At 46.0% G+C, this 25,803-nt stretch overlaps 1 protein-coding gene across 1 annotated transcript; it reads right to left on the bottom strand.

The window, feature by feature from the left end:
• Positions 1–314: 314 nt before the first annotated feature.
• On the bottom strand, positions 315–1,229 carry LOC130112325 (involucrin-like). Its single transcript, XM_056279656.1, has one exon. The coding sequence runs from the start codon at positions 1,227–1,229 to the stop codon at positions 315–317; it is 915 nt and encodes a 304-aa protein (XP_056135631.1).
• Between the last annotated feature and the right edge of the window lie 24,574 nt (positions 1,230–25,803).

The raw sequence follows: 25,803 nt of genomic DNA, 5'->3' as shown, positions 1-25,803 counted from the left end.
GGACCCTGTTAGTTAAATCAAGCTTGAAGTTGGCTGATAACGACATCCCCAACACCCCTGCGGTTGTCTGACTGTCTCCCATGGCGTCTCCTAACAGGCCCATCAACCTCGCGTCGTTAGTTGAACACATGTTCAGCGAGATGAGCCGAAGGCTGTGGGAGACGATGTGCTGACACACGGCTCTGCTGTAGCTCGGGGTGCTGTAGCTCGGGGTGCTGTAGCTCAGGGTGCTGTAGCTCGGCTCTGCTGTAGCTCGGGGTGCTGTAGCTCGGGGTGCTGTAGCTCGGCTCTGCTGTAGCTCGGGGTGCTGTAGCTCAGGGTGCTGTAGCTCGGGGTGCTGTAGCTCGGCTGTGCTGTAGCTCAGGGTGCTGTAGCTCGGCGTGCTGTAGCTCGGTGTGCTGTAGCTCAGTGTGCTGTAGCTCTGCGTGCTGTAGCTCGGGGTGCTGTAGCTCGGGGTGCTGTAGCTCGGGGTGCTGTAGCTCGGTGTGCTGTAGCTCAGTGTGCTGTAGCTCTGCGTGCTGTAGCTCGGGGTGCTGTAGCTCGGGGTGCTGTAGCTCGGGGTGCTGTAGCTCGGGGTGCTGTAGCTCGGTGTGCTGTAGCTCAGTGTGCTGTAGCTCTGCGTGCTGTAGCTCGGGGTGCTGTAGCTCGGGGTGCTGTAGCTCAGTGTGCTGTAGCTCTGCGTGCTGTAGCTCGGGGTGCTGTAGCTCGGGGTGCTGTAGCTCGGCTGTGCTGTAGCTCGGGGTGCTGTAGCTCAGGGTGCTGTAGCTCGGCGTGCTGTAGCTCGGGGTGCTGTAGCTCGGGGTGCTGTAGCTCGGGGTGCTGTAGCTCGGCTCTGCTGTAGCTCGGGGTGCTGTAGCTCGGCTCTGCTGTAGCTCGGGGTGCTGTAGCTCGGGGTGCTGTAGCTCGGGGTGCTGTAGCTCGGGGTGCTGTAGCTCGGCTCTGCTGTAGCTCGGGGTGCTGTATCTCGGGGTGCTGTAGCTCGGGGTGCTGTAGCTCGGCGTGCTGTAGCTCGGGGTGCTGTAGCTCGGCTCTGCTGTAGCTCGGGGTGCTGTATCTCGGGGTGCTGTAGCTCGGGGTGCTGTATCTCGGGGTGCTGTAGCTCGGGGTGCTGTAGCTCGGGGTGCTGTAGCTCGGCGTGCTGTCGCAGGCTCACCGGCACCACAGCCAAACCAGCCAAATGGTTGGGCCCCAAAACAAATCCGGAAAAGGGGCCCCCGGTGGCCACTCATATTGGCACATTTTGCAATGACAACAATAACAACCCCCTTAAACCCTCCCATAAAGGGACTATAAAGTGTCCCCCCGCTGCCTGAAAAAACCCTTAAGTGGGGCCCCCTATAGGAGCAGTGGGAGGATCAGGAGAAAGCAGAGCTGGCCTGCAGGCCTCTGTGGAGGACAGACCTGCGCATCTGCCACAAGCATCTGTCTGGTAAGGGTCTGGTAAGGGTCTGGTAAGGGTCTGGTAAGGGTCTGGTAAGGCCTAGAGACTGCTCAGGCCGCTGGGCGGTGCTTGGCGTTTGTTTGTCCATTTTCAACATGGCGACCGGGTCACAAACCTTTTCACTTTACAGCTAAACAGTTCACACCAATAATCCCCCCTTTTTTTCTCCCAATTGTACTTGGCCAGTTACCCCACTCTTCTTAGCCGCCCGCCCCGGTCTCTGCTCCACCCCCTCTGCTGATCCAGGAGGGCTGCAGACTACCACAGGCCTCCTCCCATACATGTGGAGTCACCAGCCGCTTCTTTTCACCTGACAGTGAGGAGTTTCACCAGGGGGACGTAGCACGTGGGAGCATCACGCTATTCCCCCCAGTCCCCCTCCCCCCTGAACAGGCACCCTGGCCGACCAGAGGAGGCGCTAGTGCAGCGACCAGGACACATACCCACATCTGACAGGGTATGTGTCCCACCTGCAGACACGGCCAATTGACCTTTCGCAAAGTCCCGCCCCCCTTAGTTACTGCTGCTATGCCCGTCAAGCATTTCAGAACTATCCAGGAAGTAGCTGGAAAACACCAAAACATGAAGGAAGAAATCAGCGCATTGTGTGGGTAAAAGTAGCAGTAATAATACGTTAGCTGTATTAGCTATCAATAATAGCTAGCAGCAAGCTTAGCTTGGAGCAGACAGGTATTTTTGTTGATTTTGGATGGATTAAGGTGGCCATGGGGTCTGCTATACTGCCAAATCTATTGCTGACATTGCACTTCTTGCTTTCTGGGTTTCGGGAAGGGAAAGAAAATTACACCCCCTCCAACCTTTTCAGATACAGTGCATCCGGAAAGTATTCACACCCCTTCACTTTCCCCACATTTTGTTATGTTACAGCCTTATTACAAAATGGATTAAATTCCTTTTTTTTCTCATCAATCTACACACCATACCCCATAATGGCAAAGCGAAAAAAGGTTTTGTAGAAATTTTTGCAAATCTATTAAAAATAAAAAACTGAAATATTGCATGTACATAGTAAGTATTCACACCCTTTGCTATGACACTCAAAATTGAGCTCAGGTTCATCCTGTTTCCACTGATCGTCCTTGAGATGTTTCTACATCTTGACTGTGGTTCACCTGTAGTAAATTCAATGGATTGGACATGATTTGGAAAGGCCCACACCTGTCTATATAAGGTCCCACTGTTGACAGTGCATGTCAGAGCAGAAACCAAGCCATGAAGTCAAAGGAATTGTCTGTGGACCTCCGAGACAGGATTGTATCGAGGCACAGATCTGGGGAAGGGTGCAAAAAAAATTCTACAGCTTTGAAGGTCCCGAAGAGCACAGTGGTCTCCATCATTCATAAATGGAAGAAGTTTGGATCCACCAGGACTCTTCCTAGAGCTGGCCGCCCAGCCAAACTGAGCAATCGGGGGAGAAGGGCCTTGGTCAAGGAGGTGACCAAGAACCCAATGGTCACTCTGACAGAGCTCCAGCGTTCCTCTGTGGAGATGGGAGAACCTTCCAGAAGGACAACCATCTCTGCAGCACTCCACCAATCAGGCCTTAATGGTAGAGTGGCCAGACGGAAGCCTCTGCTCAGTAAAAGGCACATGACAGCCCGCTTGGAGTTTGCCAGAAAGCACCTAAAGGACTCTCAGACCATGAGAAACAAGATTCTCTGGTCTGATGAAACCACGATTGAACTCTTTGGCCTGAATGCCAAACGTCACGTCTGGAGGAAACCAGGCACCTCTCATCACCTTGCTAATACCATCCCTACAGTGAAGCATGGTGGTGGCAGCATCATGCTGTGGGAATGTTCTTCAGTGGCAGGAACTGGGAGACTAGTCAGGATCGAGGGAAAGATGAATGGAGCAAAGTACAGAGAGATCCTTGATGAAATCTGCTCCAGAGCGCTCAGGACCTCAGACTGGGGCGAAGGTTTACCTTTCAACATGACAACGACCCTGAGCACACAGCCAAGACAACGAAGGAGTGGCTTCGGGACAAGTCTGTGAATGTCCTTGAGTGGCCCAGCCAGAGCCCAGACTTGAACCCCATTGAACATCTCTGGAAAGACCTGAAAATAGCTGTGCAGCAACACCTCCCCCTCTAACCTTACAGAGCTGGAGAGGATCTGCAGAGAAGAATGGGAGAAATACCCCAAATATAGGTGTGCCAAGCTTGTAGCTTCGTACCCAAGAAGACTTGAGGCTGTAATCGCTCCCAAGGGTGCCTCAACCAAGTACTGAGTAAAGGGTGTGAATACTTATGTACATGCAATATTTCAGTTTTTTATTTTTAATAAATTTGCAAAAATTTCTACAAAACCTTTTTCACTTTGTCATTATGGGGTATTGTGTGTAGATTGATGAGAAAAAAAGGAATTTAATCCATTTTGGAATAAGGCTGTAACATAACAACATGTGGGGAAAGTGAAGGGGTGTGGATACTTTCCGGATGCACTGTATCTAGTATCTGATCTGCAGATCCCATAGGCACACTGTTTCAGCATTTTGCTGTGTGTTTGAAAGCTCGACGGACCGTTGCTAAGGTAGGATTGGACAAGCACCATTCTGGGGCGGTACTTTGCGAAAGGTCAGTTGTGTCTGTAGGGACGTCTGACCAAGCTGGAGGTAACACGGGGATTCGAACCGACAAGCCCAGTGTTGGTTGGCAACGGAATAGACCGCCAAGCCACCCGGACGCCCTAGTTTCCACTTTTAGCATGATGCAATGAACATTACAGGGTTTCTTTCCAGGAAGGTTAGGATTTAAATATTATCTTAAAGAAAAAAAAAGGCCATGAACGGGTTTCTTGGTAAAATCATCAGTTCCTGGAGGTATCTGGTCCCAGACAGGACCAGGAATATACAAACAGAAAAACAGCACATCGAACGATATCCCTCATATTGAACCTGTCTTGCCGATACAGTGGAGTAATATTACAAACGTACGTCGTGACACAAAATTGTTCATAAGTTGACCCAAACAGAAAGTAGATGGGTGTAGTTGAATTTTCCACAAACTCCTCTTGTGATGGAGCAGCAGTGCAGCAGATGGCGGTAACGGGAGCCCTGCGAGGCTACAGCACATCTACCCCTCATCAACCGAGGACTTCACCGTCTTCACTGGACGCTAAATGTGTCTTTTAACAGGAGCCATGTCAATTAACTCACGACGTCAATTAACTCATTAATGGAGAATCAGGAGCCACGTCAATTAACTCACGACATCAATTAACTCATTAATGGAGAAACAGGAGCCATGTCAATTAACTCACGAAATCAATTAACTCATTAATGGAGAAACAGGAGCCATGTCAATTAACTCACGACATCAATTAACTCATTAATGGAGAAACAGGAGCCACGTCAATTAACTCACGACATCAATTAACTCATTAATGGAGAAACAGGAGCCATGTCAATTAACTCACGACGTCAGTTAACTCATTAATGGAGAAACAGGAGCCATGTCAATTAACTCACGACATCAATTAACTCATTAATGGAGAAACAGGAGCCACGTCAATTAACTCACGACGTCAGTTAACTCATTAACGGAGAAACAGGAGCCACGTCAATTAACTCACGACATCAATTAACTCATTAACGGAGAAACAGGAGCCATGTCAATTAACTCACGACGTCAGTTAACTCATTACTGGAGAAACAGGAGCCATGTCAATTAACTCACGACGTCACTTAACTCATTAATGGAGAAACAGGAGCCATGTCAATTAACTCACGACATCAATTAACTCACTAATGGAGAAACAGGAGCCATGTCAATTAACTCACGACGTCACTTAACTCATTAATGGAGAAACAGGAGCCAGGTCAATTAACTCACGACGTCAGTTAACTCATTAATGGAGAAACAGGAGCCAGGTCAATTAACTCACGACGTCACTTAACTCATTAATGGAGAAACAGGAGCCAGGTCAATTAACTCACGACGTCAGTTAACTCATTAATGGAGAAACAGGAGCCATGTCAATTAACTCACGAAATCAATTAACTCATTAATGGAGAAACAGGAGCCATGTCAATTAACTCACGACATCAATTAACTGATTAATGGAGAAACAGGAGCCACGTCAATTAACTCACGACATCAATTAACTCATTAATGGAGAAACAGGAGCCATATCAATTAACTCACGACGTCAGTTAACTCATTAATGGAGAAACAGGAGCCATGTCAATTGACTCACGACGTCAATTAACTCATTAATGGAGAAACAGGAGCCACGTCAATTAACTCACGACGTCAGTTAACTCACTAATGGAGAAACAGGAGCCACGTCAATTAACTCACGACATCAATTAACTCATTAATGGAGAAACAGGAGCCATGTCAATTAACTCACGACGTCAGTTAAGTCATTACTGGAGAAACAGGAGCCATGTCAATTAACTCACGACGTCACTTAACTCATTAATGGAGAAACAGGAGCCATGTCAATTAACTCACGACATCAATTAACTCACTAATGGAGAAACAGGAGCCAGGTCAATTAACTCACGACGTCACTTAACTCATTAATGGAGAAACAGGAGCCAGGTCAATTAACTCACGACGTCAGTTAACTCATTAATGGAGAAACAGGAGCCATGTCAATTAACTCACGACATCAATTAACTCATGAACAGGCCCACATTCATCTGACTTATAGACACCTACGTAACAGTTTGTCTGACTTAAAGGTAAAAAAAAGAAAACAAAGTGAAATCCTCCTTTTCATAATACCCTCTTCATCCAGTAAGGACTCAGTTGGTGAATTTGTTCTAGAAGCCTCCCTGAGAAAACGAGGAAAACACTACACTGTTTGTATGAAGAGACTGACTCATAATTCGTTAGACTGCACTGATGTCACTGAGCGTCTTTTTTCTAACCTCTTTAGTTACATATGTCTTTTAGTTACATATTTAGTTACATCTATTTTTGTAACCTTAGTTACATATGTCTCTGTAGTTACATATATGTCTTTAGTTACATACTTAGTTACATATGTTTTTGTAACCTCTTTAGTTACATATGTCTCCGCAGTTACATATGTCTTTAGTTACATATGTTTTTGTAACCTCTTTAGTTACATATGTCTTTAGTTACATATTGAGTTACATATGTCAAGTTACATATTTAGTTACATATGTCGTTGTAACCTCTTTAGTTACACATGTCTCTTTAGTTACATATATCTTTAGTTACATATTTAGTTACATGTGTTTTTGTAACCTCTTTAGTTACATATGTCAGCAGTTCCCAGACTTTTCCATGCTAAGACCCCCACAGATAGCATTAGCATCTGGCTGAGGCCCTCCTTTTGCAAGATGTCTCTAAAACCCATTGACAATATGGTAAATGTAACAAAACCCAAAAAACTTCTGAATGTATTTCCTTGCTTTTATTAATGCAGTAATAATTGCATTTGTATTTAAAATCTTTAATAATTCCATAGGATTCAATATTTCTGTTTTCCATTATAAACATTGTTTGTCAGTGTAGTTTGACAACATTCAGCATTATATTACTAAATATCATTATAATATATTATTACAAATGTTAATTATAATAGTTATACTTTATATTATATGTCATAAAAATACTACTACTACTACTACTAATGATAATAAGAATTGGATTTTATTGTTTAGAATTATTTTTAGCATATTTCCTCCAATTTGCTGAGGCCCCCCTGGCGGACCCCTTCCCCCGCCCCCCCAACTTTGAACTCCACTGACATATGTATCTACAGGTATTGGTATTCACATGTGGATATGCATCATACAGTAATGTGGCAGTGTTTAAGATCAATAACACACACACACACACACACACACATAACATACACACACAAACAAGCACACACACAATTTGACTCACAAGGAAGGTGGATAGCAGTTGTAGTATACTTTAGACAGTATACTTAATGTTTAGATAGTATACTTTACGTTTAGCTGCTCTGTGCTAGTGGCAGCTGAGAAGGCTTGATTATCGAAGGTGTAGGGTAAAAGTTAGCACCAGTTGTGACTGTAAAGTCAGAAAGGACAACGGTACACCTGTAAGTCCCTCCTGAAACTTCAGAAGAGCTTCATCAGTCCTTTCCGGAGATCAACAGTCTCTGCTCCGAGACCCCCTCAGCTGATCCGGGGAGGGCTGCAGACTACCACATGCCTCCTCCATACATGTGGAGTCACCAACCGCTTCTTTTCACCTGACAGTGAGGAGTTTCACCAGGGGGACGAGGTGCCCCAACCGACCAGAGGAGGCGCTAGTGCAGCGCCCAGGACATGGCTAATTGTGTCTGTAGGGACACCCGACCAAGCCGGAGGTAACACGGGGATTCGATCCCTGTGTTAGTAGTCAATGGAATAGACCGCCACGCTACCCGGGCGCTGAAAGTTACTTAGTGTTCTTGAGCGACTATGACTATTACTTCCCCGTGTTTTGGAAAACTATTAACACACCACTACATGGAGGAGTGTGGCCGCTGCTACTGTTCTCGAAAAGCAACCGTTTTACTTTCCTGCTGTTGATCCTTCCTGAAGTGTAGATGTCACTTTTTTCCAAATGTTGACTTAATTTTGGAAGAAAGCTCTGCAAGAGCTGACAGTAAAGTATTGGCTTCATTCTTGATTAGCCGAACATGCCGAATAGCAGGATGGAGGGGGTCAGGTCATGTTAAAGGAGTCTTCTCGTCCCAACGAAACGTGCTGAGATGGTTTTTGCAGTAGAGAACACAACTTGTGAAGTGTGTACACAGACCTTTCAACGTCCTGGGTGATGGGGGCTCCTGTGCCAGATTTTCCTCTAATAAGTACGTCACATTTTGCCTTTGGAAGTTGGCTCGGCGACACATACAAGACCTCAAACTGGCGTGGTCCTCCTGTTGCCTCCATCTTTCATGTCTTTCTGGAAGCAGTTGTGGACTTGCAAGAATCCCGAGTCCCTTTCGGGACTGTAGGGCCTCGCTATCCCGCCGCGCCCTCTCTTCACAGAGTCCCTACTGAGGGAATAAGTGGATATGTCCCCCATCGGCAACCCCATCCCGATCCCTGTTGCGCCACCTCCACCTCCGCCCATCTTCATCCCTACCGGGGAGGGTTCACGCGACGGGTCGGTCGACCTGGAACTGGACCGTGAGCGTCTTCGGCGGTAGCGGTAACTCGGGATGCGGGAGTAGGGTGAAGAGGACGAGGTGGTTTTGATGAAGTCGTGTCTGGCCCGATGCCGGGTCTCCTTGTTTTTCTCGATGAATATGTTGACAGCAAGGACGCCGACGGACTCCGCCACGATGAAGGAGAGGGCGCCGAAGTAGAAGGACCAGCCATAGCTGTACTGGTTCTTCTTGTCCTCGTCCTTCTTGTCGCTGGGGTCGCCGGCGTTGCTGGAGATGTAGACGATGATGCCAATGATGTTACTCAGGCCTTTGGGGAGGAGATATTAGAGATGAAGGATTTGGGAGAAAGAAGAGAGAGAGAGAGAGAGAGAGAGAGAGAGAGAGAGAGAGAGAGAGAGAGAGAGAGAGAGATTTAAAGGACAAAATGATGAAAGAAAAGCACAAATTATGGACACGCAAGGTCCTACACAAACAAACAAGATCCAGCAGGCCTGTGTGTGCGTGTGCCACTGAGCTTCTCAGTATATGTTGCTTTTTGCGGGGGGGGGGGGATTTCCCCCCCTTTTCTCCCCAATTGTACTCGGCCAATTACCCCGCTCTTCCGAGCCGTCCCAGTCTCTGCTCCACCCCCTCTGCTGATCCAGGGAGGGCTGCAGACTACCACATGCCTCCTCCATACATGTGGAGTCCCCACCCGCTTCTTTTCACCTGACAGTGAGGAGTTTCACCAGGGGGACGTAGCACGTGGGAGGATCACACTATTCCCCCCAGTTCCCCCTCCCCCCTGAACAGGCACCCGACTGACCAGAGGAGGCACTAGTACAGCGACTAGGACACATACCCACATTCGGCTTCCCACCCGCAGACGTGGCCAATTGTGTCTGTAGGGATGCCCGACTAAACTGGAGGTAACACATAGATTTGAACCAGCGATCCCCATGTTGGTAGGCGATGGAATTCCAGGAAGCGTCCGGATAGCATCCGGATGTGGGCCACTTCAGGCAGTGATGCGGCACTGATGGCCTTCTTCTGGCCCTGACAAAATGGATGTGAGCCTGAAGCGGCCCACGTGTATAATAGGAAATGTGGCCCAAAATTGCCAAAACAAATGTGGGCCTTTTTTTGGCAAAGATGTGGTGCTCTCGGCAACATGTAATCTGGATGTGGCCCTGAAGTGGCCCGTGTGGTAAATGGTGAATATGGCTCAAATATCACAAAACAAATATGGCCACCTTTGGCAAATATGTGGCACATGTGGCATTGCTATGGCTTGGTTCTGGCCCAGATCTGGCAAACGAGGTATGTGGGCTGGATGAAGTGTCGGGTGTGGGACGGGTCCGGGTCACAGCAATTTTGCTATCTGGGATAGACTGCTATGCTACTCGGATGCCCCTATATGTTTTTTGATGTGTGTGCATAGCCACTGTGTGTAAAACAAGTGTTTTAGGGGATATCTACATGTGTGTTGGATGCATGTTCATGTGACAGTTTATATGTGTGTTTCTTTCCTACCCAGTTTGGTTGTCTTTTGGATTATACGTGGTGTATGTGCAGGTATTGTCAGCATATGGATTATATATGGTGTATGTGCAGGTGTTGTCAGCATATGGATTATACATGGTGTATGTGCAGGTGTTGTCAGCATATGGATTATACATGGTGTATGTGTAGGTATTGTCAGCATATGGATTATACATGGTGTATGTGTAGGTACTGTCAGCATATGGATTATCCATGGTGTATGTGTAGGTATTGTCAGCATATGGATTATCCATGGTGTATGTGTAGGTATTGTCAGCATATGGATTATATATGGTGTATGTGCAGGTATTGTCAGCATATGGATTATACATGGTGTATGTGCAGATATTGTCAGCATATGGATTATATATGGTGTATGTGCAGGTATTGTCAGCATATGGATTATACATGGTGTATGTGCAGGTGTGGTCAGCATATGGATTATATATGGTGTATGTGTGTAGGTATTGTCAGCATATGGATTATATATGGTGCATGCGCAGGTATTGTCAGCATATGGATTATATATGGTGTATTGCATAGGTATTGTCAGCATATGGATTATATATGGTGTATGTGTGTAGGTATTGTCAGCATATGGATTATATATTGTGTATGTGCAGGTATTGTCAGCATATGGATTATATATGGTGTGTGTGTGTAGGTATTGACAGCATATGGATTATATATGGTGTATGTGTGTAGGTATTGTCAGCATATGGATTATATATGGTGTATGTGTGTAGGTATTGTCAGCATATGGCCCGGTCTTGTTTTTACCTGCAGCTACGAACAGGATGCCAGCGCTAAGCAGGATGTTGTTCTTGCTGCTGTAGATGCGTCCCACCCCGACACACAGGCCGCCCACCAGCAGGAGGATGGTGCTGAGAATGGGGAAGAGGCTGGAGGCCCGCACTATACCTGTTCACACAGCGGAGAGTGACTTTAGGTGGGGTGAAACAGTTGCTACCCGGTATGACACAAACAATACAATGCATTCCTTTTATCAATTGTGGTCTTTGGAGAAAAAAACAGCTCTTTTTGTCAGTTATCTCTCCTCCGGCTAAACACAGACATCTCCTGTTTTTAAAAAGTCAGAGCGGGCGTCCGGGTGGCGTGGTGGTCTAGTCCATTGCCTACCAACATGGTGATCGCCAGTTCAAATCCCCGTATTACCTTCGGCTTGGTCAGGCGTCCCTACAGACACAATTGGCCGTGTCTGCAGGTGGGAAGCCGGATGTGGGCATGTGTCCTGGTCGCTGCACTAGCGCCTCCTCTGGTTGTTCAGGGGAGAGGAGGAACTGGGGGAAATAGCGTGATCCTCCCATGCGCTACATCCCCCTGGTAAAACTCCTCTCCGTCAGGTGAAAAGAAGCGGCTGGGGACTGCACATGTATGGGAGGAGCATCAGCAGAGGGGGTGGAGCAGCGACTGGGACAGCTCGGAAGAGTGGGGTAATTGGCCGGGTACAATTGGGAGAAAAAGGGGGGGGATGACAGAGGGAACACCAGCGTGATTAATTAAGCGTACTGTCATTATCCAATGGTAGTTGTTGCTCGATACCAGTTCAGGATGATAGTAAGATGTGATGTTGCTTGATACCAGTTCAGGATGGTAGTAACATGTGATGTTGCTCAATACCAGTTCAGGATGGTAGTACGATGTGATGTTGCTCGATACCAGTTCAGGATGATAGTAACATGTGATGTTGCTCGATACCAGTTCAGGATGATAGTAAGATGTGATGTTGCTCGATACCAGTTCAGGATGATAGTAAGATGTGATGTTGCTCGATACCAGTTCAGGATGATAGTACGATGTGATGTTGCTCGATAACAGTTCAGGATGGTAGTAACATGTGACGTTGCTCGATACCAGTTCAGGATGATAGTAAGATGTGATGTTGCTCGATAACAGTTCAGGATGGTAGTAACATGTGATGTTGCTCGATACCAGTTCAGGATGGTAGTACGATGTGATGTTGCTCGATACCAGTTCAGGATGATAGTAAGATGTGATGTTGCTCGATACCAGTTCAGGATGATAGTAAGATGTGATGTTGCTCGATACCAGTTCAGGATGATAGTAAGATGTGATGTTGCTCGATACCAGTTCAGGATGATAGTAAGATGTGATGTTGCTCGATACCAGTTCAGGATGATAGTAAGATGTGATGTTGTTCGATACCAGTTCAGGATGGTAGTAAGATGTGATGTTGCTCGATACCAGTTCAGGATGATAGTAAGATGTGATGTTGCTCGATACCAGTTCAGGATGATAGTAAGATGTGATGTTGCTCGATACCAGTTCAGGATGGTAGTAACATGTGATGTTGCTCCATACCAGTTCAGGATGGTAGTAACATGTGATGTTGCTCGATACCAGTTCAGGATGGTAGTAACATGTGATGTTGCTCGATACCAGTTCAGGATGGTAGTAAGATGTGATGTTGCTCCATACCAGTTCAGGATGGTAGTAAGATGTGATGTTGCTTGATACCAGTTCAGGATGGTAGTAACATGTGATGTTGCTCGATACCAGTTCAGGATGGTAGTAACATGTGATGTTGCTCGATACCAGTTCAGGATGGTAGTAACACTTGATGTTGCTCGGTACCAGTTCAGGATGGTAGTAACATGTGATGTTGCTCGATACCAGTTCAGGATGGTAGTAAGATGTGATGTTGCTCGATACCAGCTCAGGATGGTAGTAACATGTGATGTTGCTCGATACCAGTTCAGGATGGTAGTAAGATGTGATGTTGCTTGATACCAGTTCAGGATGGTAGTAACATGTGATGTTGCTCGATACCAGTTCAGGATGGTAGTAACATGTGATGTTGCTCCATACCAGTTCAGGATGGTAGTAAGATGTGATGTTGCTCCATACCAGTTCAGGATGGTAGTAACATGTGATGTTGCTCAATACCAGTTCAGGATGGTAGTACGATGTGATGTTGCTCGATACCAGTTCAGGATGATAGTAACATGTGATGTTGCTCGATACCAGTTCAGGATGATAGTAAGATGTGATGTTGCTCGATACCAGTTCAGGATGATAGTAAGATGTGATGTTGCTCGATACCAGTTCAGGATGATAGTAAGATGTGATGTTGCTCGATAACAGTTCAGGATGGTAGTAACATGTGACGTTACTCGATACCAGTTCAGGATGATAGTAAGATGTGATGTTGCTCGATAACAGTTCAGGATGGTAGTAACATGTGATGTTGCTCGATACCAGTTCAGGATGGTAGTACGATGTGATGTTGCTCGATACCAGTTCAGGATGATAGTAACATGTGATGTTGCTCGATACCAGTTCAGGATGATAGTAAGATGTGATGTTGCTCGATACCAGTTCAGGATGATAGTAAGATGTGATGTTGCTCGATACCAGTTCAGGATGATAGTAAGATGTGATGTTGCTCGATACCAGTTCAGGATGATAGTAAGATGTGATGTTGTTCGACACCAGTTCAGGATGGTAGTAAGATGTGATGTTGCTCGATACCAGTTCAGGATGATAGTAAGATGTGATGTTGCTCGATACCAGTTCAGGATGATAGTAAGATGTGATGTTGCTCCATACCAGTTCAGGATGGTAGTAACATGTGATGTTGCTCCATACCAGTTCAGGATGGTAGTAACATGTGATGTTGCTCGATACCAGTTCAGGATGGTAGTAACATGTGATGTTGCTCCATACCAGTTCAGGATGGTAGTAAGATGTGATGTTGCTCCATACCAGTTCAGGATGGTAGTAAGATGTGATGTTGCTCCATACCAGTTCAGGATGGTAGTAAGATGTGATGTTGCTCCATACCAGTTCAGGATGGTAGTAAGATGTGATGTTGCTCGATACCAGTTCAGGATGGTAGTAACATGTGATGTTGCTCGATACCAGTTCAGGATGGTAGTAACACTTGATGTTGCTCGGTACCAGTTCAGGATGGTAGTAACATGTGATGTTGCTCGATACCAGTTCAGGATGGTAGTAAGATGTGATGTTGCTCGATACCAGTTCAGGATGGTAGTAACATGTGATGTTGCTCGATACCAGTTCAGGATGGTAGTAAGATGTGATGTTGCTTGATACCAGTTCAGGATGGTAGTAAGATGTGATGTTGCTCGATACCAGTTCAGGATGGTAGTAACATGTGATGTTGCTCGATACCAGTTCAGGATGGTAGTAACATGTGATGTTGCTCCATACCAGTTCAGGATGGTAGTAAGATGTGATGTTGCTCCATACCAGTTCAGGATGGTAGTAAGATGTGATGTTGCTCCATACCAGTTCAGGATGGTAGTAAGATGTGATGTTGCTCCATACCAGTTCAGGATGATAGGAAGATGTGATGTTGCTCGATACCAGTTCAGGATGGTAGTAACATGTGATGTTGCTCGATACCAGTTCAGGATGGTAGTAACACTTGATGTTGCTCGGTACCAGTTCAGGATGGTAGTAACATGTGATGTTGCTCGATACCAGTTCAGGATGGTAGTAAGATGTGATGTTGCTCGATACCAGTTCAGGATGGTAGTAACATGTGATGTTGCTCGATACCAGTTCAGGATGGTAGTAAGATGTGATGTTGCTTGATACCAGTTCAGGATGGTAGTAAGATGTGATGTTGCTCGATACCAGTTCAGGATGGTAGTAACATGTGATGTTGCTCGATACCAGTTCAGGATGGTAGTAACATGTGATGTTGCTCCATACCAGTTCAGGATGGTAGTAAGATGTGATGTTGCTCCATACCAGTTCAGGATGGTAGTAAGATGTGATGTTGCTCCATACCAGTTCAGGATGGTAGTAAGATGTGATGTTGCTCCATACCAGTTCAGGATGATAGGAAGATGTGATGTTGCTCGATACCAGTTCAGGATGGTAGTAACATGTGATGTTGCTCGATACCAGTTCAGGATGGTAGTAACACTTGATGTTGCTCGGTACCAGTTCAGGATGGTAGTAACATGTGATGTTGCTCGATACCAGTTCAGGATGGTAGTAAGATGTGATGTTGCTCGATACCAGTTCAGGATGGTAGTAACATGTGATGTTGCTCGATACCAGTTCAGGATGGTAGTAAGATGTGATGTTGCTTGATACCAGTTCAGGATGGTAGTAACATGTGATGTTGCTCGATACCAGTTCAGGATGGTAGTAACATGTGATGTTGCTTGATACCAGTTCAGGATGGTAGTAACATGTGATGTTGCTCAATACCAGTTCAGGATGGTAGTACGATGTGATGTTGCTCGATACCAGTTCAGGATGATAGTAACATGTGATGTTGCTCGATACCAGTTCAGGATGATAGTAAGATGTGATGTTGCTCGATACCAGTTCAGGATGATAGTAAGATGTGATGTTGCTCGATACCAGTTCAGGATGATAGTACGATGTGATGTTGCTCGATAACAGTTCAGGATGGTAGTAACATGTGACGTTGCTCGATACCAGTTCAGGATGATAGTAAGATGTGATGTTGCTCCATACCAGTTCAGGATGGTAGTAAGATGTGATGTTGCTTGATACCAGTTCAGGATGGTAGTAACATGTGATGTTGCTCGATACCAGTTCAGGATGGTATTAACATGTGATGTTGCTCGATACCAGTTCAGGATGGTAGTAACACTTGATGTTGCTCGGTACCAGTTCAGGATGGTAGTAACATGTGATGTTGCTCGATACCAGTTCAGGATGGTAGTAAGATGTGATGTTGCTCGATACCAGTTCAGGATGGTAGTAACATGTGATGTTGCTCGATACCAGTTCAGGATGGTAGTAAGATGTGATGTTGCTTGATACCAGTTCAGGATGGTAGTAACATGTGATGTTGCTCGATACCAGTTCAGGATGGTAGTAACATGTGATGTTGCTCCATACCAGTTCAGGATGGTAGTAAGATGTGATGTTGCTCCATACCAGTTCAGGATGGTAGTAACATGTGATGTTGCTCAATACCAGTTCAGGATGGTAGTACGATGTGATGTTGCTCGATACCAGTTCAGGATGATAGTAACATGTGATGTTGCTCGATACCAGTTCAGGATGATAGTAAGATGTGATGTTGCTCGATACCAGTTCAGGATGATAGTAAGATGTGATGTTGCTCGATACCAGTTCAGGATGATAGTAAGATGTGATGTTGCTCGATAACAGTTCAGGATGGTAGTAACATGTGACGTTACTCGATACCAGTTCAGGATGATAGTAAGATGTGATGTTGCTCGATAACAGTTCAGGATGGTAGTAACATGTGATGTTGCTCGATACCAGTTCAGGATGGTAGTACGATGTGATGTTGCTCGATACCAGTTCAGGATGATAGTAACATGTGATGTTGCTCGATACCAGTTCAGGATGATAGTAAGATGTGATGTTGCTCGATACCAGTTCAGGATGATAGTAAGATGTGATGTTGCTCGATACCAGTTCAGGATGATAGTAAGATGTGATGTTGCTCGATACCAGTTCAGGATGATAGTAAGATGTGATGTTGTTCGATACCAGTTCAGGATGGTAGTAAGATGTGATGTTGCTCGATACCAGTTCAGGATGATAGTAAGATGTGATGTTGCTCGATACCAGTTCAGGATGATAGTAAGATGTGATGTTGCTCCATACCAGTTCAGGATGGTAGTAGCATGTGATGTTGCTCCATACCAGTTCAGGATGGTAGTAACATGTGATGTTGCTCGATACCAGTTCAGGATGGTAGTAACATGTGATGTTGCTCCATACCAGTTCAGGATGGTAGTAAGATGTGATGTTGCTCCATACCAGTTCAGGATGATAGTAAGATGTGATGTTGCTCGATACCAGTTCAGGATGATAGTAAGATGTGATGTTGCTCGATAACAGTTCAGGATGGTAGTAACATGTGACGTTACTCGATACCAGTTCAGGATGATAGTAAGATGTGATGTTGCTCGATAACAGTTCAGGATGGTAGTAACATGTGATGTTGCTCGATACCAGTTCAGGATGGTAGTACGATGTGATGTTGCTCGATACCAGTTCAGGATGATAGTAACATGTGATGTTGCTCGATACCAGTTCAGGATGATAGTAAGATGTGATGTTGCTCGATACCAGTTCAGGATGATAGTAAGATGTGATGTTGCTCGATACCAGTTCAGGATGATAGTAAGATGTGATGTTGCTCGATACCAGTTCAGGATGATAGTAAGATGTGATGTTGTTCGATACCAGTTCAGGATGGTAGTAAGATGTGATGTTGCTCGATACCAGTTCAGGATGATAGTAAGATGTGATGTTGCTCGATACCAGTTCAGGATGATAGTAAGATGTGATGTTGCTCCATACCAGTTCAGGATGGTAGTAGCATGTGATGTTGCTCCATACCAGTTCAGGATGGTAGTAACATGTGATGTTGCTCGATACCAGTTCAGGATGGTAGTAACATGTGATGTTGCTCCATACCAGTTCAGGATGGTAGTAAGATGTGATGTTGCTCCATACCAGTTCAGGATGGTAGTAAGATGTGATGTTGCTCCATACCAGTTCAGGATGGTAGTAAGATGTGATGTTGCTCCATACCAGTTCAGGATGGTAGTAAGATGTGATGTTGCTCGATACCAGTTCAGGATGGTAGTAACATGTGATGTTGCTCGATACCAGTTCAGGATGGTAGTAACACTTGATGTTGCTCGGTACCAGTTCAGGATGGTAGTAACATGTGATGTTGCTCGATACCAGTTCAGGATGGTAGTAAGATGTGATGTTGCTCGATACCAGTTCAGGATGGTAGTAACATGTGATGTTGCTCGATACCAGTTCAGGATGGTAGTAAGATGTGATGTTGCTTGATACCAGTTCAGGATGGTAGTAAGATGTGATGTTGCTCGATACCAGTTCAGGATGGTAGTAACATGTGATGTTGCTCGATACCAGTTCAGGATGGTAGTAACATGTGATGTTGCTCCATACCAGTTCAGGATGGTAGTAAGATGTGATGTTGCTCCATACCAGTTCAGGATGGTAGTAAGATGTGATGTTGCTCCATACCAGTTCAGGATGGTAGTAAGATGTGATGTTGCTCCATACCAGTTCAGGATGATAGGAAGATGTGATGTTGCTCGATACCAGTTCAGGATGGTAGTAACATGTGATGTTGCTCGATACCAGTTCAGGATGGTAGTAACACTTGATGTTGCTCGGTACCAGTTCAGGATGGTAGTAACATGTGATGTTGCTCGATACCAGTTCAGGATGGTAGTAAGATGTGATGTTGCTCGATACCAGTTCAGGATGGTAGTAACATGTGATGTTGCTCGATACCAGTTCAGGATGGTAGTAAGATGTGATGTTGCTTGATACCAGTTCAGGATGGTAGTAACATGTGATGTTGCTCGATACCAGTTCAGGATGGTAGTAACATGTGATGTTGCTCCATACCAGTTCAGGATGGTAGTAAGATGTGATGTTGCTCCATACCAGTTCAGGATGGTAGTAACATGTGATGTTGCTCGATACTAGTTCAGGATGGTAGTAACATGTGATGTTGCTCGATACCAGTTCAGGATGGTAGTAACATGTGATGTTGCTCGATACCAGTTCAGGATGGTAGTAACATGTGATGAGAGGTGTTTTCGGTGGGTGTGTTATTTGACTTGACTGGTATGCTAGCAGCTGCTGTTATTCCAGCGATATGGTTACCAGATTATGTCGTTTGTCGCAGAGTAATTCAGGTGTCTGGTGGTAATGACGAAAACCACCTCACTCCAAGAACGTCAAACTGCACTTGTGTACAACACTTGAGAAAATGACTGACCAGGATTCAAGTTTGCTCTTTCTTTGTTCTTCCACTTCCCATGGCAGCACACTCAATCCACAGAAGAAAGTCAGTTTGTTGAACACAAACAAGCAGCAGTTATCTTCCCTTCCAGCAGGGCGGCAGTCAACTCAAATCCCCTTCGTGTGTGAATGTTGTGGTGTGAGTCTCCCCGTATGCACATGCAGCCTGTCCTCCTCCCAGGTTTCCGTGGTGACGGTGGTTGCCATCTGGACGCTGCTTGGCATCCCCCCTTGTCACATTTTCTTTTTATATATCTTATAAATCCATATAATTTTGTTATCCTGTTTTAGTGTTATGTCCCGAGACGACAAGTCCTCCAACCCATAGAACTACATAGGTCGTTTATGAGACCGTCCTCCGCCAAAAAAACGACCCCATAGGTCGTTTGTACAAGCAGCTTATTACAACCTATAGTTACATTCTAAAGTTAAGCGACCTGTAGCGCTTGTGTAAATAGAAACAATCTGGTGTCTCAGGTGCCTCGGCATCATATAACCTTTAACCTTTGCCCTTACACCTTCACTTTGCATGAACTATTATAAAGTCCCAATGTCCTCAAACAAGTACTTCATAATTAGCAGTGTTGCAGGGTAGGAACAAATGCAGCGAGTCCTCCAACTTTGTTGTTGTTGTTTGTTTTACATGGTGATGCTGGTCGCATGGCTCAGGTCCTGGGCTGTTCCGGTGGTGTCTGGACACTGCTTGGCATCCTCCTCATCATATTCTTCATATATTTTATAATTGCATTATAACTGTGTTGTCTTCTTTCAGTGTTGTATTGTGTAAGTTGTGTAAACACAACATCATGGCACGTTGTGCATCTTGAGAGAGAGCTCCTCCTCTGGTGCTCTCCCTGAGCTTTCTCCCTGGTTTTTCTCCCTGTTAAAGGGTTTCAGGGAGGTGTTCCTTATCCGATGAGGGGGTCTCAGGACAGGATGTTGGGTTGCTGTAAAGCCCCTGAGGCACATTTGTAATTTGTGATATTGGGCTACACAACTAACATTGACTTGACTTGATGCAAATTTTCATTCAAGGCCCAAAACACTCGTTAGCGCACAAATGGGTTTTTTCTTTAATTTGGATGAGAGCCGATGTATATCTGGCTAATGTCGTTAATGTCAGCTCGCAAGTAAAATCCCATCGTGCTCTCAACAGAATTAAAACACCGATCAACCCGGGAGCCATGAAGCTGAGATCGCATTTGCAGGAACCGTAAATCAAACAGGCGGTTTGGTCATTTCCATGAGTTCAACCTGGAGCTGTGCACAATCTGTAATTGTGTATTGTTGTGTGAATGAGGTATTTCTCTTATAGCAAATGTAGACTTTTGGAGAAAAGCTGGTTGATTTGCTGGCATCGCCAGCTTTCAGTGCTGCTGTCTTACTGAGCGGTGGCATTTCTCCGAGGTTGTCACCTCCACTGTAAAAATACAAAGTTGAAATGAAGATTTTGTTCAGGAAGAGCACAGTTGTTGCAGTGTGTCAGTTGAGGCTGATCTGAAACTTCAACTACAATACAGAATGTTAAAAAAAAGATGCATTCAGCTAAATATATACTGTAGACTTAGACGGGGTTATAACTTTAAATCTGGTCAAAATTAACAGAGATCCTCTTCATTAAGTTGGTGCTATTGGTGCTATGTCATGAGTGCAACGTGCTGGCAGGTTCTCACATCTGCCTACTACTACGACTACTACTACTACTACTACTACTACTACTACTACTACTTTTGGCTGCTCCCGTTAGGGGGCGCCACAGCAGATCATCCGTTTCCATTTCTTCCTGTCCTCTGCATCTTCCTCTGTCACACCACCCACCTGCATGTCCTCCCTCACCACCTCCATAAACCTCCTCTTTGGCCTTCCTCTTCTCCTCTTCCCTGGCAGCTCCATATTCAGCATCCTTCTCCCAGTATACCCAGCATCTCTCCTCCACACATGTCCAAGCCATCTCAATCTTGTCTCTCTTGCTTTGTCTCCAAACCGTCCAACCTGAGCTGTCCCTCTAATATACTGGTTCCTAATCCTGTCCTTCTTCATCACTCCCAGTGAAAATCTTATCATCTTCATCTCTGCCACCTCCAGCTCCACCTCCTGTCTTTTCATCAGCACCACCGTCTCCAAACCATATAACATAGCTGGTCTCACTACCATCTTGTAAACCTTCCCTTTAACTCTTGCTGGTACCCTTCTGTCACACATCACTCCTGACACTCTTCTCCACCCACTCCAACCTGCCTGCACTCTCTTCTTCACCTCTCTCCTGCACTCCCCGTTACTTTGGACAGTTGACCCCAAGTATTTAAACTCATACGCCTTCATCACCTCTACTCCTTGCATCCTCACCATTCCACTGTCCTCCCTCTCATTCACGCATAGGTATTCCGTCTTGCTCCTACTGACTTTCATTCCTCTTCTTCCCAGTGCATACCTCCACCTCTCCAGGCTCTCCTCCACCTGCACCCTACTCTCACTACAGATCACAATGTCATCCGCAAACATCGTAGTCCACGGAGACTAGTTCTCACATCTGCCTTCTGGTCAAATTGCCGACCAATTAGTTTGCTCCCTGCCGGCTCTTCACTACACAAAACACACTTCATCCTTTGTATGGTTGTAAATATGAGCCTGATTTCTGTCACTTAAGGTGGGGGGGGGCACAAAGGACCATCGTACCTGAAGACCCCCAGTAATAACTCCATCACACCAATGGGAAACGAGTCTGAGCAAGGCTGCAAAATGTAAAGATGAAAAGATAGCAGGGACTTACGTAGGATATATTCCGAGCTGTCTGTATCGTAGTCATTATCCTCTGGAAAATGATTGATTCGAAAGCAGCTTCCTTTGTTGATACCTGTGGAGAAGCCAAAGCATACCGAGGGTGATGAGTGGCTGCAGGTGGTGTAATTAGATATGCTGTAGGGGAAAAAAATTACATGCTAAAATGGAAGAAAAAGAGTCTTCACAGCAGATCTCGACTTGAAAAGATAAAATAGAGGATGAAAGTACAAGATTAAACACAAGTTGATGATCCAATTTCCCTTCTGATTCAACTTCCTTCTGATGGGGGGCAGAAGAGAAATTAGGTGACTGTTTTGGACAGGTTAAAGTCTGCTGAATTGGGCTGTTCTGCCTTTAGTATGTTTCATCTCTAACATGTTGGATTCCATTTGAGGAAGGGCTTCACCAGCTCCGAGCTTCCCGGGGCCCTGAGGCACCGTCTATTCAGAGTCTGTGTGTCTCTGCTGAAAAAAATCTTTCCACCACTTTTAAGAGAATAAAACATTGGGGCACACGATGAATATCGGAAAAGTTAGAAAGTTAGACTTTGACTTTTAAAAGAACCCATTTCTCGTTTTATTCCCCTCACCTGGTAATTTTTACTTGATTGCAGCATTAGTTGCTTTTGAGGTATCTAGACTCCACTCCTCACATAGACCGATAAGCCAAAACATTAAAACCACCTGCCTAGGGGCATCCGGGTAGCGTAGTGGTCTATTCCGTTACCTACCAACACAGGGATTGTTGGTTCGAATCCCCATATTACCTCCGGCATGGTTGGGCGTCCCTACCGACACAATTGGCCGTGTCTGAAGGTGGGAAGCCGGATGTGGGTATGTGTCCTGGTCGCTGGACTAGCGCCTCCTCTGGTCGGTTGGGACGCCTGTTAAGGGAGGAGGGGGAACGGGGGGATAGCGTGATCCTCCCATGTGCTACACCCCCCTGGTGAAACTCCTCACTGTCAGGTGAAAAGAAGCGGCTGGTGACTCCACATGTATCAGAGGAGGCATGTGGTGGTCTGCAGCCCCCCCCCCCCCGGATCAGCAGAGGGGGTGGACCGGGATAGCTCGGAAGAGAGGGGTAATTGGCCGGATACAATTGGGGACAAAAGGGGGGGGGGCAAGAACAAAGCCCAAAAAGTACAGACCATAGGCCTTAGTAAAAAGGTAAGTTTTCAGTAGTCTTTTAAAATGGTTCAAAGAAGCAGCGTTGTGGATCTCTGCTGGAATGGAGTTCCAAAGGGTGGAGGGCTGCCACACTAAAGGCTCTATCCCCAAAAGTCCTCGGACTGGTGTGGGGGGTGGAAAACAGGCCCCTGTCTGCGGACTGCAGATTCCAGGAAGGAATATAGGGGTTGAGGAGGTCTGATAGGTACTGGGGGGTATGGGCATGGAAGGGTTTATAGGGGAGGAGGAGGATTTTATAGGAAATGCAGGATTTGACCGGGAGCCAGTGAAGGTGGAAAAGGGTGGGAGTGATGTGCTGCCAGGGCTTGGTGCGGATGAGTGCCCTGGCAGCTGAATTCTGCACATACTGAAGCCTGTCTAGGGCTTTGCTAGGTACCCCAGACAGGAGTCCATTGCAATAATCCAGACAGGAGGCGATGAAGGCATGGATGAGGGTCTCTGCCACAGAGTCTGAGAGCAATGGCCGGAGTCTGGAGATGTTTTTGAGGTGAAAGAAAGCAGATTTAGTGAGGGATTTGATGTGTGACTGGAGTGAGAGGGTGGAGTCCAGAATCCATGTCAAGAAAACGCCAGCTGATTTCACTGATCAGTCCTCTCCTGTCTCGTTTAATGTGTGGTAATTAAGGGAACCCTACAGTATTGGGATTAGGAGGAGGAAAACCTGCACACACATTGTTCCTACATGGTCCAAGGTGGCCATGACTATGGAGGGTGGTCTCCACATGATTTAGAGCTATTTACCCAGATATGTAGGTCGTGATTGTCCATGGCATTTTCCTTTTTCCACCTGTAGGTGATTTGCAATGGCAGATGGTGAAAATACCATGTCATATAATATCATATGGCAATCTGCCCATCGCTCGTCCAGATCCACACAACTGTAGTACGACACAAGCGATCACAGGCGAAATTCAATGCTCCCTGAGGCGGTGAATAGCGCATGTGTACAAACATCAGCAAAGTGGAAAAATGACCCTTTCCTGCGAAAAGGTCATTTGGAACAAACTTAAACACTCCATTTAAAATGTCCCCATGTTTCCAAGTATGAAATGCAAATGACAGTGTGCTTGTCAGAACGTGAGATATAGTAGATGACTCCCTCTTATAAAAGATGGGTATCTGGTCTTGTTGGTCAAGAGCTTAACACCCATCAGCCTTTCCAAAATGGCGCCCTAGTTAAATGGCTCCTCGAGAGAGGCTTTGGTCCAATGCCCCTGTCCTATTTCCCAGTGCGATAGCTCTCTTTCTGTCAAAACGTTTTTATTTTCTAACCAACTCAGCTCAATGTCTGCACTACCTGCACCACCTGCACTAAGTATTGTTGTTGGACAACAACGTCCAAGAGGAGAGCTTGGTGTGTCTTCCAACATTTAGCATGACTACGGGTGAGTAGAGGACGCTGTGGACCAAGCGATGGTCCAGAAGACCTGCAGCCTGCTGGGTAATCCCATTCCTTACCAGAGGGACTGGCATTAGATGACTTCCTGTAGTGTGGAAATGTGAGGCCCCACACCGTCATGGTTTGTAAAGTTAGGATCTAGTTAAACAAGACTGACTTGGGCGTCTGGGTGGTGTGGCAGTCTATTCCGTTGCCTACCAGCACAGAGATGGTTGGTTCAAATCCCCGTGTTGCCTCCGACTTGGTCGGGTGCCCCTACAGACACAATTGGCCATGTCTGCCAGTGGGAAGCTCGATGTGGGTATGTGTCCATGTCGCTGCACTAGCGCCTCCTCTGTTGGGTCAGGGCACCTCTTCGGGGAAAGGGGAACTGGGGGGAATAGCGTGATCCTCCCACGTGCTATGTCCCCCTGGTGAAACTCCTCACTGTCAGGTGAAAAGAAGCGGCTGGTGACTCCACCTGTATGGGAGGAGGCATGTGGTAGTCTGCAGCCCTCCCCGGATCAGCAGAGGGGGTGGAGCAGAGACCGGGACGGCTCGCAAGAGTGGGGCAATCGGACAGGTACAATTTGAAGAAAAAGGGGGAAAATCCAAACAAACAAAAAACAAGACTGACTTAAAATACACAAAAAGGTATTAACCTTCTTACTATCATTTGACCACGTGCTGTGTCATGGCTTGTGTTAGTGTCATGGCTTGTGTTAGTGCTGTGGCTTGTGTTAGTGTTGTGGCTTGTGTTAGTGTTGTGGCTTGTGTTAGTGTTGTGGCTTGTGTTAGTGTTGTGGCTGGTGTTAGTGTTGTGGCTGGTGTTAGTGTTGTGGCTTGTGTTAGTGTTGTGGCTTGTGTTAGTGTCGTGGCTTGTGTTAGTGCTGTGGCTTGTGTTAGTGTCGTGGCTTGTGTTAGTGTTGTGGCTTGTGTTAGTGTCGTGGCTTGTGTTAGTGCTGTGGTTTGTGTTAGTGCTGTGGCTGGTGTTAGTGTTGTGGTGTGGTCTTTTAGGTTCTTGATGCAGGTGAGAGTGTCATGTTCTTATTTGCCTTCATTAGTGCATCAAAAAGAATTGAAGAAACATGCGTCTAGGTTCAGCAGATGTGAGTTGGTCAATTCCAATGACATCCCACTTCCTTTCAGGAGGATATGAGACATGGACTTCCTGTAACCTACAGGAGGATATGAGACATGGACTTCCTGTAACCTACAGGAGGGTATGAGGCATGGACTTCCTGTAACCTACAGGAGGGTATGAGACGTGGACTTCCTGTAACCTACAGGAGGGTATGAGACGTGGACTTCCTGTAACCTACAGGAGGGTATGAGACGTGGACTTCCTGTAACCTACAGGAGGGTATGAGGCATGGACTTCCTGTAACCTGCAGGAGGGTATGAGACATGGACTTCCTGTAACCTACAGGAGGGTATGAGAGATGGACTTCCTGTAACCTACAAGAGGGTATGAGACGTGGACTTCCTGTAACCTACAGGAGGGTATGAGAGATGGACTTCCTGTAACCTACAGGAGGG

Source organism: Lampris incognitus, chromosome 5, assembly GCF_029633865.1.
Source record: "Lampris incognitus isolate fLamInc1 chromosome 5, fLamInc1.hap2, whole genome shotgun sequence".
NCBI lineage: Eukaryota > Metazoa > Chordata > Actinopteri > Lampriformes > Lampridae > Lampris > Lampris incognitus.
The sequence above is the reverse complement of the archived record's forward strand: the minus strand, read 5'-3'. Positions and strand labels throughout refer to the sequence as shown.